Here is a 17,017-nt window from a genome sequence, read left to right on the forward strand (position 1 = left end):
ATGGTCTGTGAGTCCATGTTCTGCTGTACTGTACGTGAGTTGTGGTTCTTCTGCAGGTCTCTGATGAGACTTCTCTCCCTCGTGGTGTCTCTCTCTGGCTCCCTACCTGCCTCTGCCCGTCTCCTGTCTCACACTAATAACTGCTGGATTCCTCTCAGTTCTCGCCTCCCACTCTCCTCATGTGCTCATTGTCTCTCTCTCTCTCTCTGTGTCTGTGTCTCTGTGTGTCTGCAGGGTCAGGATGAGTGTTCTCCCTGTGGCTGGGCTGTCCGTGCTGCTGTTGCTCTCCATAGGCAGCGGTGAGTATCTCTGCACTGCTGAGCTCCCAAACCACCACACACTCCTCCCCTAACCCTCTGCCCCGCACTGCCCACTAACACACCACGCTGGCCACCAACACACCACGCTGGCCACTAACACTGAGCCCAGAGTCTCCAGAAAGCCCCGAAGCATCCTGAGCACCAGGCTCCCTCTGCACACTGTCAAAATCACACAGGGACTGGACATGTACTGGACTGGACAAGCCTATGAAAGCTGCTGGGACTGGCGTGGGGGTGTGAGTGTGTGTGTGTGTGTGTGTGTGTGGGGGGGGGGGGGGGTAGGGATCTGCGTTGGAGAATGCGCAGGGTCAACTGGAGCTATTGGAGCTTTATGCCTCATGTTGTATATACTGTAGTATTTTAAAATGAATTATTTGCACTTGGTGCAAATCAGAGTTAATATTACCACTGCATAGCTGTAGTACATAATTAATGCATGCTAATGAATTTATAATGTACTAAAATGTGTTCTGTATAGCTGTACATCTTAGTTGTAGTGTTGGTATAGGAAAGGAACATGCTGTGTGCATAGTAGATTAGAACATGCAAAACGCATACATGCCTCATGTATATTTATGTCAAATTGTTATGTGCTAGAAGGGGGATGTGTGCAATTTAGTAAGTAATGCGCCATACATACGCCATTCATGTGTCACACAGCAACACACACAAGCACCCTCAGTGCAGCCCACACGAGATGCTTTTCAGGTCCTTCTGACAGCTGAAAAGCCACATCCTGTCAAAGCCACACACATTCACAACGTCTTCCGCCGCCAACCCATCCAGGGGGGCACTGTAGGCTTTCAGTGGCTGTTACTTTTCCTGACAAACCCTACCATTCAGCATTCACCATTCCCGTCTCTAAAACGTCCACTGCGAATCCCCCAGATCCATTCAGCTGCCCCTGTGATTTGTGCCCTGCGTAGGGCCAGCGCCAGGGGAGTCGTGTGGAGCACATCCTGCCTGCCATTCCCAGGCCGCAGCCGCGAGGCTCCTCTGTGTGCCTACAGTATGGGAACGCTGGGCTCACTGCTCCGCTCCATACAATGGCCTTGCAGCGTAGTGGGGGGGGGTGCTGTTCATCTGCTCCAGTGAGTCAGGCCCTGGGTGATTGGGGGTGGGGGGTTGGCTGGGGGCATTGAGGCCCTGGACTTAGTGGAGGCTGGCGGGGGAGGGCTTTGTGTGCTCCTGCTGAATGGCGGTGGTGGTGGGCGAGGCGGGCTGGTGCGGAGGAGGTGTCCCGTGGTGCTGTTGGGTCGGCCTGGACACGTACAGCATCGCGGCCCTTACTCTGGTCCTTGCAGGGCCCACAGGACGTTCAGAGGAAGTTCAATGAAAGACAGGTGGAAATGTATGTTTGTTAATGTGCTGTCCTGCACACACACTGGCGTGACCACAGTGTCTCTTATTTCACTGCAAGCCTTTGCTGAAGCAACATGCTAAGTAGTGTATAGATGAGGTGTGGATCTGCAGTCGATGAACAAATGATCCCCTTGGTACAGGCCTGGTTAGGAGAAGAGCTAGACAGTGTGTGTGGTCTGTGTGTCTGCACGTCTCTGTGTGTGTGTGTGCGTGTGTGTGCGGGCGTGTGTGTGCGCATAGTTGAAGGACAGGAGTTTCTTTTGTTGTGTGTATTAGGAAATTAAAGAGACGAGGGAAAGGAAGACAGAAGGAAATTGAACCTATTCTCAGACTTCATCTCAGATAACAGATACCACACATGCATCATGCACGCATGCTCATACACACACACACACACACACACACACACACACACACACACACACACACACACACACACACACACACACACACACTCACTCACTCACCTTACTTTATTATCATCTGTATTTGCCTGCAAGGGTGGAGGTTCAATTATGTGTGCAGACATTGATGGCTGCTCCTTAGGAAATCTTCACCTTTCATTTCTATCCTCTGGTCTCCATCTCAGCCCTGCCCCCCTCTATTTTCCATACCATTTTCTCCCATCTCTGTCCCCTATCTCTCTCTCTCTCTCTCTCTCTCATGCACAGCTGCAGCCCCTTACAGGTCCTTCACAGGTTACACCATCATCATCCTAACCCAGCTCGCTCTGCTTATCACCACGGCTACTGAGCTGCCGTTGCCATGGAGATGGCACCTGTCAGAAGGGCACTGTGTATGTGTGTGCATATATGTGTCTCTGTATGAATTACTACTATTTGTGTGTGTATGTGTGTGTGTGTGTGTGTGTGTGTTTTCCAAGTGTACCATTTGCTAGGGGGTTGTGAGGTTTAGCAGAGAGAGATAATGTCCAAATTGAGTATAGAAAATCAATACCATACCAGCATGTTTTTGTGCTGCATTTCATGGATGTGTGAGTGTGTATGTGTGTGTGTATGTGTGTGTGTGTGTGTGTGTGTGTGTGTGTGTGTGTGTGTGTGTGTGTGTGTGTGTGTGTGTAAGCTGGTGGTGCATGTGAGTCAGTATTCATGTACATGTAAAACTAGTGTGATTTCCCATGCTGCAGTGGTCTCTGAGAGCTTATGGGCTTTAAGTGTGTGTGTGTGTGTGTATGTGTGTGTGTGTGTGTGTGTGTGTGTGTGTGTGTGTGTCTGTGTGTGTGTCTGTGTCTCTGTGAGTTTATCTGTCTGTATGTTTTATTCAGTAGTGTGTGTGTGTGTGTGTGTGTGTGTGTGTGTGTGTGTGTGTGTGTGTGTGTGTGTGTGTGTGTGTCAGTGGGCGGGGATGGCTATCATCGTGTGTGAGATTAATTGAATTTAGGTGCAGCGGGGAGCGGAACATGGTGTCTGAATGAGGAAGCATAGTCATTAATAAGCTCATTACAGGTGAGGAGAGGCCAGCTGACTGAACCAGTTGCTCCCTCTCTCTCTTTCTCTCTCTCTCTCTCTCTCTCTCTCCCTCTCTATCTATCTCTCTCTCACACACACACACACACACAAACACACGTATGCACACAATCACACACATATACATTTTTACTTACCCTGGCTTTCCATGGATCAAATACATTTGTACCAATATTGCTGCCCGTGCCCTCGTATGATCATGGAGTAAGGTTTTCATACCATCCTCAGTGTCAATGCTTTATACTGTGGGTGAAGCTCTAATGGATGTATGTGTCTGTGGGCCTGTCCACACGGAGATGCTTTTTAGGTTAAACGCAGAGGTTTTGCTTCGTCTTGGCCGAGCGTCCAAACGAATCCTGTAAACGCACTGCCCGAAACCGCACTTTTCTGAAACCTGGTCCCAGAGTGGAGAAATCTGAAACCGTAGCCCGTTTGAGTTCGTTTAGACAGCGAAACTGCACATCCTGCTTGCGTATCGATGATGTCATCGCCACACCTCAGCTGCCCTGGACTTGCACTTATAGTATTGCCTAACAATACTAGTTTTCATACATGACATTACCTACGATTACACTCCGTTAAGATAAATATCACAACTGATGCTGCGCAACGCCGATAGCTTATGACTTGGTGGACTGAACACTGTTTTTCCCGGTGTTTTTTTATGCATTCTAGCTACCGTCAGTGACGCGAGAGAACTTAAGTTATTAGGAAAGTGCGGTGTAAGTTTAGGCTACATTCATTTGTGCGTAGTGCCAGTGTCATTCATATATTTTACATGTCTTACAACATATATACATGCATTCACAGTCGAGTGAAATCAGATGTAAGTATACAAAGACGCTTAGAACTCACGTTAAGCCAATGGTAGCACACTGAATGCAAATGCACGATTTGATGCAGGCAAAAGTATTGACTGTTACTAACAAAGGTTTTATAGCAATATTATTAATGTGGCGACAGAATAGCCTAGAACTTGGGTAAGCCTTGCGTTTAGTAGCCTAATTGCGGTGATAGCCAAAACTATCCTACAACCAAAGAAAGTAAAGGTGATTAGTAGGCCTACCTGCATTAGCCAAATAAAGGACGGGACTGCACCCTTCACAAACCGTAAAATAAAGTTTATTAGTTTTACAGTTGGCTACAGTTGACAGTTCACCATCAGTTCACACAAACAATTCTGGTTTCCTTGCACTAGCCATTTCGCCGTAGCTTATTCTGTCTGTTTTTAAAGCGCAAGTTTTGGTGAATTTTTGTAAAGACACAGTGCCACCTATAGGCCTGGGGTATGAAGTAACGTGTTGAGTCGTGTTGAGATGGATCCGCTTGGACGCAAATATTCTTGATACGGTTCCAGGGAAGACGGAGGAAAAAAAGATTGGTGTGGTACGTGTGGACTAGGCCTGTATCTCTATCTATGTTGGAGAGTAGGTGTTTGTGTGTGTGTGTGTGTGTGTGTGTGTGTGTGTGTGTGTGTGTGTGTGTCTGTGTGTGTCACCCACTCACTACCAGTACTCTTTTCCATTTCATTGAGAGGGGAGTGTGAGGTGTGTGTTTCCCAACAAAGGACACTCCCAAGGGACCAGGGAACTGGTGTCTTTATATTTGTGTGAGTGTGTTCTTTTGTGTGTGTGTGTGTGTGTGTGTGTGTGTGCATGCACTAGTGCGTGTCTTTGTTTGTGTGTGTGTGCGGGCATGCACTAGTGTGTGTGTGTGTGTGTGTGTGTGTGTGTGTGTGTGTGTTTGTGTTGGAGGGCTTAGACATGGTGTGAAAGGATTCCCATCTAAATGCAGATGTGATTTCTCTTTTCCTGGGGAGCCCAGTCACTCTTATCCATTACTCAAACATTAGGATGGTGGCTCTCTCTCTCTCTCTCTCTCTCTCTCTCTCTCTCTCAGGGGCTCTTTTTCACTCTATTCAGAGCCGTGGTGCTCTAAACAGTGGCAGTTAAATGACTCCCTCCCAGTTCCACAGATTGATCAGAGAGTGAGAAAGTGCACAATGATGGGGGGCAGCAGAGGGAGGAAGTGGCAGATCTGTAAATGAAATAGTTCATCTGAAAAGCAGTAGGGTCTGTGATCTTTTAGCAGATTTTAAGACGTGAGTCTGTGTTAAGAAAGAAGTGGCTTAGGAAAACCTCATTGGCTTAGAAGGGCTTTGTAAGGGTTTCTGTGGTGCCAAGTAAAGAAGTACTTGCTCTTATTCCCTACAGAATATTAGAGAATTATTCAGGGGATTTCAGATTCATCCTCATGGGAGAATACAAAATGTAGATGAAGAGTTTTAGCAGTGGCCACTGGCATATGAAATAAAAGCAAATGACATAAAAGCAAATGACTATCATTATGCATCCATAATGATAGCAGGGGCTTTTTTCCTGAAATACATGCCACACATCAACACCCATTATGTACTATAAAATATAATGTATACTGATGTGTGTTAAAGGCATCCGATGCAAGTTACCTTAACATAACAGCTTCTAAGTTGTTGTGATCCCATCTGTGGCCTAGGGAGAACCAGCTTTACAACTTTGCCCCTGACCCGGAGAAATGCACTTGTACTTATGCTCTTGTACTTGTACTAGTCAAAATACTATCTGTGTGAGCAGACAGTTCCAATCGAGACATCATCATCAATCATACTACTTTTCTCTTGGTACTTTTCCTGGAGATAGGCCTACTGTTCCTGTGAAGTGGAACAGGCCTGGGGATTGGTCATTTACAGCTGTAGTCATGGTAATCGGAGCGGCTTTATTTCTCTCCTCATGATATGAAAGGTCTTATTTACAGTGAAGTGCTGTTAGCGCCAGGCCTCTTTACTGCTCCCTGATAGCTGCTCTTGTGCAGGCGCCCCCACATCACTCGGCTGCTCTTCTTTTTTTTTTTTTCAAAATTTGTTTTTTATTGTTTTCTTGAAATGGCAGTACATGAAAGCAGTAAGATGGATACAGGTTTACAATTTTAACAGAGAACCCACCTCCCCCCACCCCTACCGAGACAGCAATCCTAAAATAAAGACTAAGTCAAAATCTAACATAGACACAAGTAAAAAGACCAAAAACAGGTGAAATAAACCAAAACAAATACAGAAATAAGGGGAAGGGGGGGGGGTGTATCTCTGGATTCCTAGATTGAAGATACATGTGCAATAGGCAAAGGGTGTGTGAGCGGGGGCGCCAAGAGAGTCAGACTTGGGAATCTAGTAGGGGTATAAGTTCTGTGGAATTAAGAGAGGAGAAGAGAGATATGAAAGGATCCCAAGTGGAATGGAACTGCGTTGTCCTATTTAGTCTACTATACCTAATTTTCTCCAGGTGGATGCAGTTCATTAGGTCTCTCATCCAGTGTACATAAGAGGGTGGCTGTGGAGATTTCCACCTCATAAGGATGGATCTTTTGGCAATTAGAGTGGCAAAGGCTAGGGCATCTTTCTGGCATTTTGAAAGAGTGACTATAGTAGGTTGGAGGCTAAGGAGGGCGACAGAGGGGGTGGGGTCAAGGACAGTTTCAAGCTTTAGGGCATTTGAAATAAAGCTGAATATGGACTTCCAGAATGTTATTAATTCTGGGCATTGCCAAAACATGTGCATCAGTGTAGCTGGGGCTTGTCTGCATCTATCACATGTAGAGTCAATGTCAGGTTTTATCTTGGAGAGTTTGGCTTTAGTCCAATAAACTCTGTGAATAAATTTAAGTTGGATGAGGCTGTGGCGTGCACAGATGGAAGAGGTGTGGATTCTGTTTAGAACTTCAGTCCAGTCCTCATCATCAAGTTCATAGCCCAAGTCTATCTCCCATTGTTGTCGCACCGACAAATCTTCTGAAGATGCCAATTCTGTAATGCGTGCATAAGGAGGAAATTACTCTTTTTTTGTGGGGATTCGTTTGCAGTATTCTATCAAGAGGTGTCTCCGTAGGCATAGCTGGAAATTCTTTAAAGTTCTTTCGCACAAAATCCCGAATCTGGAAGTACCTAAAAAGGTGAGATTTAGGAAGCTGATAGTTTTGGGATAGTTGAGAGAAAGAGGCAAATACTTTGTCTATGTATAGATCTTTAAATACCACAATGCCTCTCTTGCGCCAAACCTCAAATGTTTTGTCCTGTAAGGATGGGGGAAGGCTGGGTTGTTATTACAGGGAGATAATATAGAAAATGTCTGAATTCCATAACTACGATTAAATTGTTTCCAAATTCTCAATGATTGGCTGACAATGGGACTGCAGTTTGGTTTAAGTGGGGGCGTAGACTGTGGTGCACACGCTAGTGCTTCAAGAGACAGCGGTTTGCATTGAGCCTCCTCCAATTGTACCCAGGTCGGAACCCAGTCACTAAGGCCATAGTGAAAATGTAGCCAGTATTGTATGCCATGTATATTTTCCGCCCAATAATACGCCAGGACATTCGGGAGGGCAAGTCCCCCTAAAGCTTTCGGTTTCTGCAACAGTGACTTTCGTATTCTAGCAGGGCCTTTGTTCCATATAAAAGAAGAGATCAATTGGTCCAAAGATTTGAAAAAAGACTTGGGAATAAAGATTGGAATTGCTTGAAAGAGGTACAGAAACTTAGGTAGCACGTTCATTTTAACTGAGTTTACACGGCCCGTAAGGGTTAGAGGGAGTGAGGACCAGCGTGCAAAGTCAAGTTTGGTGCGCTCTAAAGTAGCTGTGAAGTTCTTTTTATGCATGTCTTTTTATGCATGCACATTTTCGGGTGGTAATAACTCCAAGGTATTTAAATTCATTCTTAGCCAGTTTGAATGCAGCGGCCGAATGGGGGAGGGCTTCTTCCATAATATTTAAGGGGAACAGTTCACTCTTGCTAACGTTGAGCTTATATCCAGACACAACGCCAAACTGTTCAAGGCAGTGAAGAACTCGGGGGAGTGACTTAGCTGGATCCGAAAGATAGAGTATTACATTGTCCGCAAAGAGCGATATTTTTTGTACTATTCCACCCCTTGATATGCCAGAGATCCCATCATCTGAGCGTATGGCTATGGCCAATGGCTCAAATGAGAGAGCAAAAAGAAGGGGGGACAGGGGGCACCCCTGCCTTGTCCCCCTCTGTAACTCAAAATAGGGGGAGGAGATGTCATTTGTATGCACTGAAGCCATCGGAGATGTATATAAGAGCTTCAACCAAGCCATAAATCTTTTACCAATACCAAACTGGCGTAGAGTAGCAAAAAGGAAGTCCCACTCAACACGGTCGAATGCCTTCTCTGCGTCAAGAAGAACTAGAATCTCCTTAGAGCCTGGAGCAGAGGGTGTGTGTATAGTGTTTAGAACCCTTCTGATGTTAAAAAAAGACATTCTATTTTTAATAAAGCCTGTCTGGTCGCAGTGAATCAACTGTGGCAGGATAGATTCTAGTCTCCGTGCTAAGACTTTAGCCAATACTTTGGCGTCCACTGGGCACAAGCTAATGGGCCTATAACTGCCACATTCAAGCTGGTCTTTGTCCTTCTTCAGTATTAAAGAAATTGACGCTTGTCAGGGGCTGGGGCAATAGACCAGAGTTCAGGGCTTCATTAAACATGTCAAGCATGGGCTCCGCCAGAACATCTACAAATGTTTTGTAAAATTCAATAGGAAACCCATCAGGCCCAGGTGACTTGCCACTCTGCATGGATTTTATAGCCTGGGCTACTTCGTCTAAAGAGAAAGGTTCGTCCAGTCTGGACCTGACGTCTAGGCCAATGGAGGGAATAGGGAGGGAATTTAGGAAGCGGCTGACCAGTGACTCGTCTGCAGCTGACTGAGAGTGGTAAAGTCTTATAAAAGTTGTAAAAGCAGGTATTTATATCAGAAGAGTTGGAGATAATCCCTAAGTCATGATGTCTGATCTGGGAAATTACATTTTGAGAATACTGCTGTCTGGAGTGGAGTTAGTTTCCAAAAAAAAAAGAGATGTCACCATGTAAGTACTGGGTAAACTCGCTATCTGACAGTACCAGAGGATTCATTCGCCATGTTTTTAAAGCCAAGGGCTTCCCAGGGAGATGGACCGTTAACAGAAGAGGCGCGTGATCAGATATAGTAATACTTTCATAAGAACATGACTTCATTTTAGATAAAAGTTTGTGGTCTAAGAAAAAATAATCAATTCTGGAATAAGAGTGGTGGACATGTGAGAAGAATGAATATTGGCGTGCAGTGGGGAAGGAAAAGCGCCATACATCTGATACCGCAAAATCTTCAAGAAAGGCTTGAATGGTCTTAGCTGAGAGTGAAGTGGGTGCAGGTTTGGGAGAGGAGCGATCTAGCCTAGTATCTAAAACACAGTTGAAGTCACCGCCTAGAATAAGCTCAAAAGTGTTGAGGTCTGGGAGGAGGGAGAAGAATTTAGAAAAAAAATTGTGGTCGTCCCAATTCGGAGCGTAAATGTTAGCAAGAGTGACTTTTGTGGAGTATAGGAGACCTGAAACAATCACATATCTCCCATACGGGTCTTCGAGAATAGAGGATTGAGAAAATTGGACTGTGTTTCGGATAAGAATGGCCACTCCCCTGGCCTTGCTCTGAAACTTGGAGTGAAAACGCTGGCCTATCCAATTTCTGTGTAGTCATTGATGATCTTTTGCTTTTAGGTGAGTTTCTTGGAGAAATATTATATCTGCCTTAAGTTGTTGAATGCGGCTAAATACTTTATTTCGCTTAACTGGAGAATTGAGTCCCTTTACATTCCAACTCAGAAAGTTTACCGCCCCTGCAACAGTGGTGCCCCTCACACTCATTTAGGTAAGTGGTAAGGAAGGGTGAAATGGTGAAACCTGTGCCATATATAGGAAGAGAATCCAGAGAGAATAAGATTAGGGTAGGATACATGAATTACAACAAGACAACATAAAAGCAAGTAATAACTCAAAATAAGATTAACAGAAAAGAGAGGGGTCAAAAAGGTTCCCTCTGCTGACAGGGTGCGTGCCCTGTCGGTGCTGTCACCCACATATTCAATACACATTCTCAAAGGAACACCTAACTTTGGGAGTACTGTGAACATAGTTTAACATAAACATTGTTAAGCATCAAAGATAAAATCTGAAGTTTACACTAAGAATGATCCGGCACACTATACATTGTAATAGTTTCTTGGACAGTGAAATATAGCATGGTCGCCTGAGCACAATAATAATAATAAAAAAAAAAAAACAGTAGAGTTACAACTTTACATTCCACCTCCTTGAGAATTACCATCATAGAAGTATAGGCTATACATAACAAAACATAAAATCTGACCAAGGAGGGCATGAGAATAGTTTGAGAGCAAAAGGATAGAAAGAAAATGTAGTAGCCTAGGCTGCTACACTGCGTTGGCCGTAGTAATAGTGTTTACTAAACAACATAGATCGGTATGGCAATAGCTGGAAGTCAACTGTAATCAGCTAGCCATCACTACAAATATCACACCACATATCAAACCTCGAGAGCCTAGCCGTCAAGCCTGTTGTGGTTGTTCAGAGTAGGCCTATCCTGTTGCAGTGAGGGTTGAATCCTACTCTTAAAGAATGCGGCTGCGTCTTCTGGTTCCTCATACTATTACATTGATTAGTGGCAAAAGAGAGAATGACCCCAGAGCTCTTTCTGAACTTTTCAACCAAGAAAAACATTCTGAGCCGTAGAAAAACTCAGGTTAACCTTTTTAATATATCATCTTCTCCTTATAGAAATATAAAGTAAAATAGATGCTGACACCTCAAAGATTTACAGTTTTTCTTGATTGCTTTGACCTGCTTAAGGAAAATGGGATCCACTTGGTCTTCCTGAACACTTTCTTTGCAAGTCATCTCTTGCGAATGTGTTCCTACGTTTTCATTGGGTTCACACAGTTCTCACACCCTTTTGCAAAACAGTTAACACAGATGTCATTCAAAGTCCCCCAACTCTATTTGTTTCCCCGTGCTCAACAAAAGGAAAACATCTTTTTACAGGTGGTAGAGATTCCTTTACATTCCATTACAAGTCTGAAACTCTGATACACCTGTGTGAAACTCTTTTGCACAAATCTTCAATCAGCAATCATTCATTATCCATAAGAGATGCCTGTTCTGTGTTGCTATTTGCAACATCTCTGTCCATCTCTGCTGGACTTGTCGTCCAGTGACAGCTTCACCACACCTTGAGCCGAGTCTGTTTCTCAGTTAGCTGAAGCACTGTGGTTGTGAAGGGCACTTTGAAAGGCCAATGGTTGATTGAGTAGAGGAAGAAAACTGGATTAAAAGGAAGAAAAGGATCCGAATAAAAAAGGGAATTTGAAAGATTACAATACTGATAAATACCAAAGAGAAAGTGTGTGTGTGTCTGGGTGGGTGAGATGAGAAGCAAACTTGTCAGCAGCATGTCGATGGAGGCAAAACCTTGAAAATAATTGTGAAATGTCACCCCTTGTTATTCGCCTTTCTCCTAGGAGAAGAATACGGAGTGAGAGAGAGAGCTGAAAAGAGTGATAGAGAGAGTGATAGATGAGAGGCTGAGGAAGGATAGGGGGAGGAGGAAGAGGAAGATGCGGAGGAGTGGAGGGGTGGGCAGCAACAGGAGACCACAGTGTGCTGTAACTCCAGTGAGGGCACTCTGAGCAATCCCACTGCACCCATTAGAGAAGGCCACTTGAGTGTGGCTGTCTGCTGTTTGCTGTACATCATTGTGTGTGCAGAGCAGACTCTCTCGTTTTTGAGCTGTTTGTCTACACCACAAACACTCACTCTGTAGCACATTGTGGGGGGTGTGGGGGGGTGTGGGTGTGTGCGTGTGTGTGTGTGTGTGTGAGAGAGAGAGAGAGAGAGATAGAGAGAGAGAGAGAGAGAGAGAGAGAGATTGTGAGCATGCAGGCATGTGAATCTGTTCCATGAGTACTCGCCAGACTGCAGGAATAGTATGTATGTGTGTGAATGTGGTGTCCCATATCATCAGGTAGTTTTCTATGGCACACATTCCGGACTGAACGCTCCCCGCCAGTCCTCTCCACAGCAGCTCTCGCTCCCCGCCCGTCTGGGACTCTTGGCGCCTCTGGCGGTCTGAGTAGCTGCCTGACCACTCCATCGGTGGAGTAGCCCTCCAAGGCTCCTCAGAGTGAGCCTCCGCACTGTCATGTGGGAAGTGTTTCTAAGAGGTCACCCGGTGTCACTGTGGAGGACACAGCACTGGACAATTCAATTTGAAAGTGGGAGCATGAGTCACTTTCCTCTCCCTCTCTGTCTGTCCATTTCTTTCTATCTTTTTTTTGTTCTACTCATCTCCTCTGCACCCTTGCCGTCTATTTCCTCTGGGTTCCTGATCTCTCGCCGTCAACTTAAATGGGCATCTCTCTCTCTCCTTGTTTCGTTCTCTCATTCTCTCTTTTCATTCCTTCTCTCTCTCTATCCCTCTTTATCCCTCTCTCTCTCTCTCTGTTCATCTGTCTATCTCTGTAGGCGTGAGTGAGGCTGACTCACTGGTGACCCTGCGTAGAGTGTTCCATCCACCAGCGAGGCAGCCATTGGCCAGCTCTGCTCTCTTGCCCTGCTTTTGGTCCCTCCCCTCCGCGTCCACCCCTGGCCAGGAGAGGGGCTCCCGCCACGCGCCGCCCCCGATCCGCTGGACCCGCAGCTGGGCACGTGAGGGCCAGGCACCCCTGGAGAGAACCATCCTGACCGTGCGGGAGGGGGAGGTCAGAGTTCACCAGGCCTTCACTGGACGCGTCAGCCTGCCCGGACTGGACGGGGATGCCCGCAATGCCTCCCTGCTTGTGTCCAAGCTCCGTTACAATGACAGTGGGGAGTTCCGCTGCCTCATCGCCGAGGATGACCAGTACCAGCAGGACACTGTCACTCTGGAAGTCACAGGTCAGTGATATGTGAATGTGTGTGTGTGCATACTCACATGGACGCAATCCATCAATTATGGGGTTTATCTCTGTTGCAAAGACTTACAAAACTGGTGCTCTATATAGCGATTCTGTTGTCTGTCTTTGAAGGTTCTCTTATTGACGTATTGAACTGCAATTTGGAAACACCTGCTTTTACAAGGCGGAAGTATGTAGGCGCAGAATAGACGTGCGCTTTCAGGAGCAGTCTTTGTACATACCGTGGAATACATAATTAGGCGCTCTTTACTCTTCCCCTCCCATCTTTTTACGCTAAACTCCCACTTTCCCCTGGATCCTCCCAGGAATGCATATGCATGACATGAAAAACACAATCTGCCATTTTCAGCTCCCGCGACAGGCAGTTTGAGCTTTTACATCATTGCGGCCTGTTTGTACATACCTCACAATGATTTTACACGCACGTTGCGAAACAAATACGCCTGAAGTGGGCGCAAAAAACGTTCATTTGGCCCAGAGTGTCTAAGAAATTACTTACATTTGAAAGTATGTTTGAGCCTTTGTGATGAGTTAATTTTTTGTAGACAATCACTAAATGCCTGCTTTGCTTTTCACAGACAATGCATAAATACCTAAACCATGGAACAAGGAAATACAGTGCACTGCTTATAAACTTTTAGGAGCTGCTACTAATGCTGCAATTAATGTTGTTTATATACTGGGCTGCTTGTTGTCTGACACTTGAGGTGTGTAATACGTTTTCCTAATTCCCTACATGAATGTGCGGGGAATCTCTTAGCTCGTTATCCATGGCTACATGCAGCTATTGTAGCCTTTCAAGCTCTACAAATTATTCAGCGTGAAAAATCAATTAACGCCTTGAAAATAAAATTGTAAAGTTATGTGAAAACCCCATTAGTCTCATAGTGACCTTGGAGGCCGGCTTAATAAGTAGTGGTGGAAAGTTGCAGTCGAAACTTTCCTCATTTCAGATTCTGTGCGGCCGCTCTGAATTAATCAACGGCTAATGGCATTGATCGATTCTGTCAATAATATACTAATTCTGTTTTCCTAATTTTATTGCTGTTTTCCCCCCATTTGTTTCGCTTTTTCAATTTCATTTGAATTTCTCATTAATTGCTTAATTACCCATAACTTTTTAGTTAGTGGCTGTTGATTGATCACCATTGACAGATGCCCTGTGTAGTGCACTGTGAAGTTCATTCGCTGAGACACCAGTGCAGGGCTCCAGTGGAGTGCGCTGGGCAGGCAGGTCTAAAGCAGGATGAATGTGAATGTGAATGTGAATGCTAATGACACAGACAGGTTTGGCACTGATGAGGCTGCTGTATGAAATATGACTGAGGTCCACAAAAACAAAGGGACGTCTCAGAGAAGAGAACAGGGTTTGGAGAGGGAAGAGCCAGAGAGAGCACGCTGACAGGCAGAGGTGCAAACAGTGCGCGAGGTGCAGAAAGGGAGATGGAGCGCACTGATCACTTGCTGTCTCCACACTACTGTGTCTTCCTCAGAGTCAAGGTGTATGATAAACCCAGTCGGCTCAGTTACCCAGACATACTTCACCTTTGGACTTCCAACTAGGTTGAGGCTCTCTGGATGTTTTACGCTTGTTCTAGACAGACTTTAATCCTTATGTCAAAAAAAATAAAACTCAACATTTGGGGAAATGAAAAAGAGTAATGGCCCCATGTGTCCGACTGAAATACATTTCCTCAGTGCGTGTGGCGAGCAGAATATGAATTAGAAACAAGTCTTTGTTTATCTGCCTTGGGACAGGTGTGGACAAATCTGGAAGAGATATTCTGGCAGAAACACAAAGCTCTTGTTGATCGTGACTGTGGGTGGATGACATGGGAGGTGGTGGTGGTGGGGGCTGGGGCGGGGGTGGTTAATGCAGCTTGACCTCTGCTAGATGAAGGTTGAGCGGCACAGAGGACCTGCTTGTTTCCCGGGTGGAGCTGGAGCAGAGGTGCTGTCAGGTGTCGTGGGGTGCTGGCGGTGAACAGGTGTCACGGCACCCTCTGACGTCCTCCTTCTCTGCAGGTGCATTGTTCCATTACCAGGTGCCTGGCGAGAGCTACGCCCTGTCCTTTGCTGACGCCCGGCGCGCGTGCCAGCAGAACGGTGCAGAGATGGCCTCGGCTGCCCAGCTCATCGCCGCCCAGCGCTCCGGCTACGGCAGCTGCTCAGCAGGCTGGCTCTCTGACCAGACCGTCAGGTGAGGAGGATCTGGATAAAAGTCCTACTTTGAACTGTCTGATGAAGACAGGTTGGATAAACAATTAGGGCATCACATATTCATTTAAAAAAAATCTTGAGAAGAAAGGGTTTTACATGGAAGTCGTCCCTCGACGAGTGAAACCCCCTTTTGGGGAAGAGTATGATTTAGATTTTCATTAGTATCATAGCCACAAGTATTTAGTCTCCCTTACTTCAGAGGGTGATAGGGCTGCGTACCTGGTCCTCAGGGTGATAAGGAAAATGCTCTCAGTAGTAAAGCAGAAATTAAGTGCAATTCGATCTTCGATGCTCCCATTTGGGAGATGACACAATACAGCAAATAATATATAAGTCGTTGTGCTGCCCTGATATTGACCACCATCCCCAAGTGTACAGCTTCTTATTTCCCAGTCAACCGTGCAAGGCTGCAGCGCAGCTGGAGAGAGTGTTTTTTAACCAGCGAGGCAAAGGGCCTGGTAGGCAGCCAGCAGGAGCATCTTGGAAAAGGAGAGGGCATTTAAAGGAGAGGGCATTTATTTATTCCCCAGGACGCATATGGCACAGCCGCTTTGGCAAACTCCCCTTTAACAAAGGTCCAGAACTGTAGCTGAATTAGCATAAACGAACAGCAATTCAGCTGCCGTTGATGCCCCCATGCTGCACAAAACACACACACACACACACTCACATACACAGAGACTTGAGAGGAATCAAGCACCTCATTGGTTTTCCACAGGTACGCCATACAGTCGCCAGAGCTTGGTTGCCATGGACACAAGGAGCTGTATATGGGCGTGAGGAGTTACGGGGTGAGGAACCCCACAGAGATGTTTGATGTGTACTGCTTCGCCTCCGAGATGCAAGGCAAGATCTTTTGCTCTTCCCTCATTCTCTGTGATCTGTGTACTGCCAGCTCATTGGCCAATTGGGTGCAAGAATCAAAGCTTTTCCTGGGGGCTGTGGTCATGAATGTCTCAACTGAAACTAATGACATATCAAGACATGACAAGATGCAGTTTCCTATGGCTAGAAAATATTTTTATATGTTTATAAATGTGAAGAACAGCAATGATAGTAATAAGACTGGAATATTGATATGATTGAGGTTGGGTGTAAAAAATCCAGTCTAAAAGTAAACCATAGTGCAAGGGGTTGTTGTCAGTTGGTGTGATGTAAATGCCTCTTGAGATGTGTCATTTTGTGCGGTGATTATTTATGACAGCTGATGGCACATATTTCACATATGGCAGATATGCAGGCGTTCTTTCCACTTTATTCCTGAAAACAAGAAGATAAAGAGATATATAGAATGTATAACACTATGCCATTATGACATTTTACACACACACACACACACACACACACACACACACACACACACACACACCACCACCACCACCACCACCACAACACACTTCTCTCAATTCTCAATCTCTCAGCATATCTTTTGTTCCCATGCGCAATACTGCAAACTGCTGTTTTTTTATTAGAAAAAAATGTGAGCTATCAGACCCAGCATACTAAATCATATTTAACGAGGCTGTAGGATCACTGAGATTTAATAGGTTTCCCAGGGATTTCAAGTTCTGCACAACTCTCTCATGCAATTTCTCTTATTTCACACACGTCAGCTTAGAACATTCTCCTTCAATTTACAGGGTAATGGCTAACCTACATTTAAATGGAACAAAGTAGAGTATAATAGAGACACACACAAAAGCACAACACAGCCATACTCATAAAGCGTTCATCTCAATGGAGTTCCTTCCTCATCTCCAGGTGAGGTCTTCCTCTCCTCCGCC

The 17,017-nt window shown here is 45.5% G+C and overlaps 1 protein-coding gene across 1 annotated transcript in view; it reads left to right on the top strand.

Moving 5' to 3' along the window:
• Positions 1 to 17,017, top strand: part of ncana (neurocan a) — a 77,596-nt gene that overhangs the window by 24,009 nt on the left and 36,570 nt on the right. Inside the window, exons 2-6 of the mRNA XM_042108637.1 lie at positions 235 to 299; positions 12,583 to 12,993; positions 15,039 to 15,213; positions 15,952 to 16,079; positions 16,995 to 17,017. The exon at positions 16,995 to 17,017 is cut by the window's right edge and continues 391 nt beyond it. Of these exons, the coding sequence (XP_041964571.1) occupies positions 242 to 299; positions 12,583 to 12,993; positions 15,039 to 15,213; positions 15,952 to 16,079; positions 16,995 to 17,017 (795 nt within the window). The 5' untranslated portion in view covers positions 235 to 241. The remainder of the gene's footprint in view (positions 1 to 234; positions 300 to 12,582; positions 12,994 to 15,038; positions 15,214 to 15,951; positions 16,080 to 16,994) is intronic.

Source organism: Alosa sapidissima, chromosome 1, assembly GCF_018492685.1.
Source record: "Alosa sapidissima isolate fAloSap1 chromosome 1, fAloSap1.pri, whole genome shotgun sequence".
Lineage (NCBI taxonomy): Eukaryota > Metazoa > Chordata > Actinopteri > Clupeiformes > Clupeidae > Alosa > Alosa sapidissima.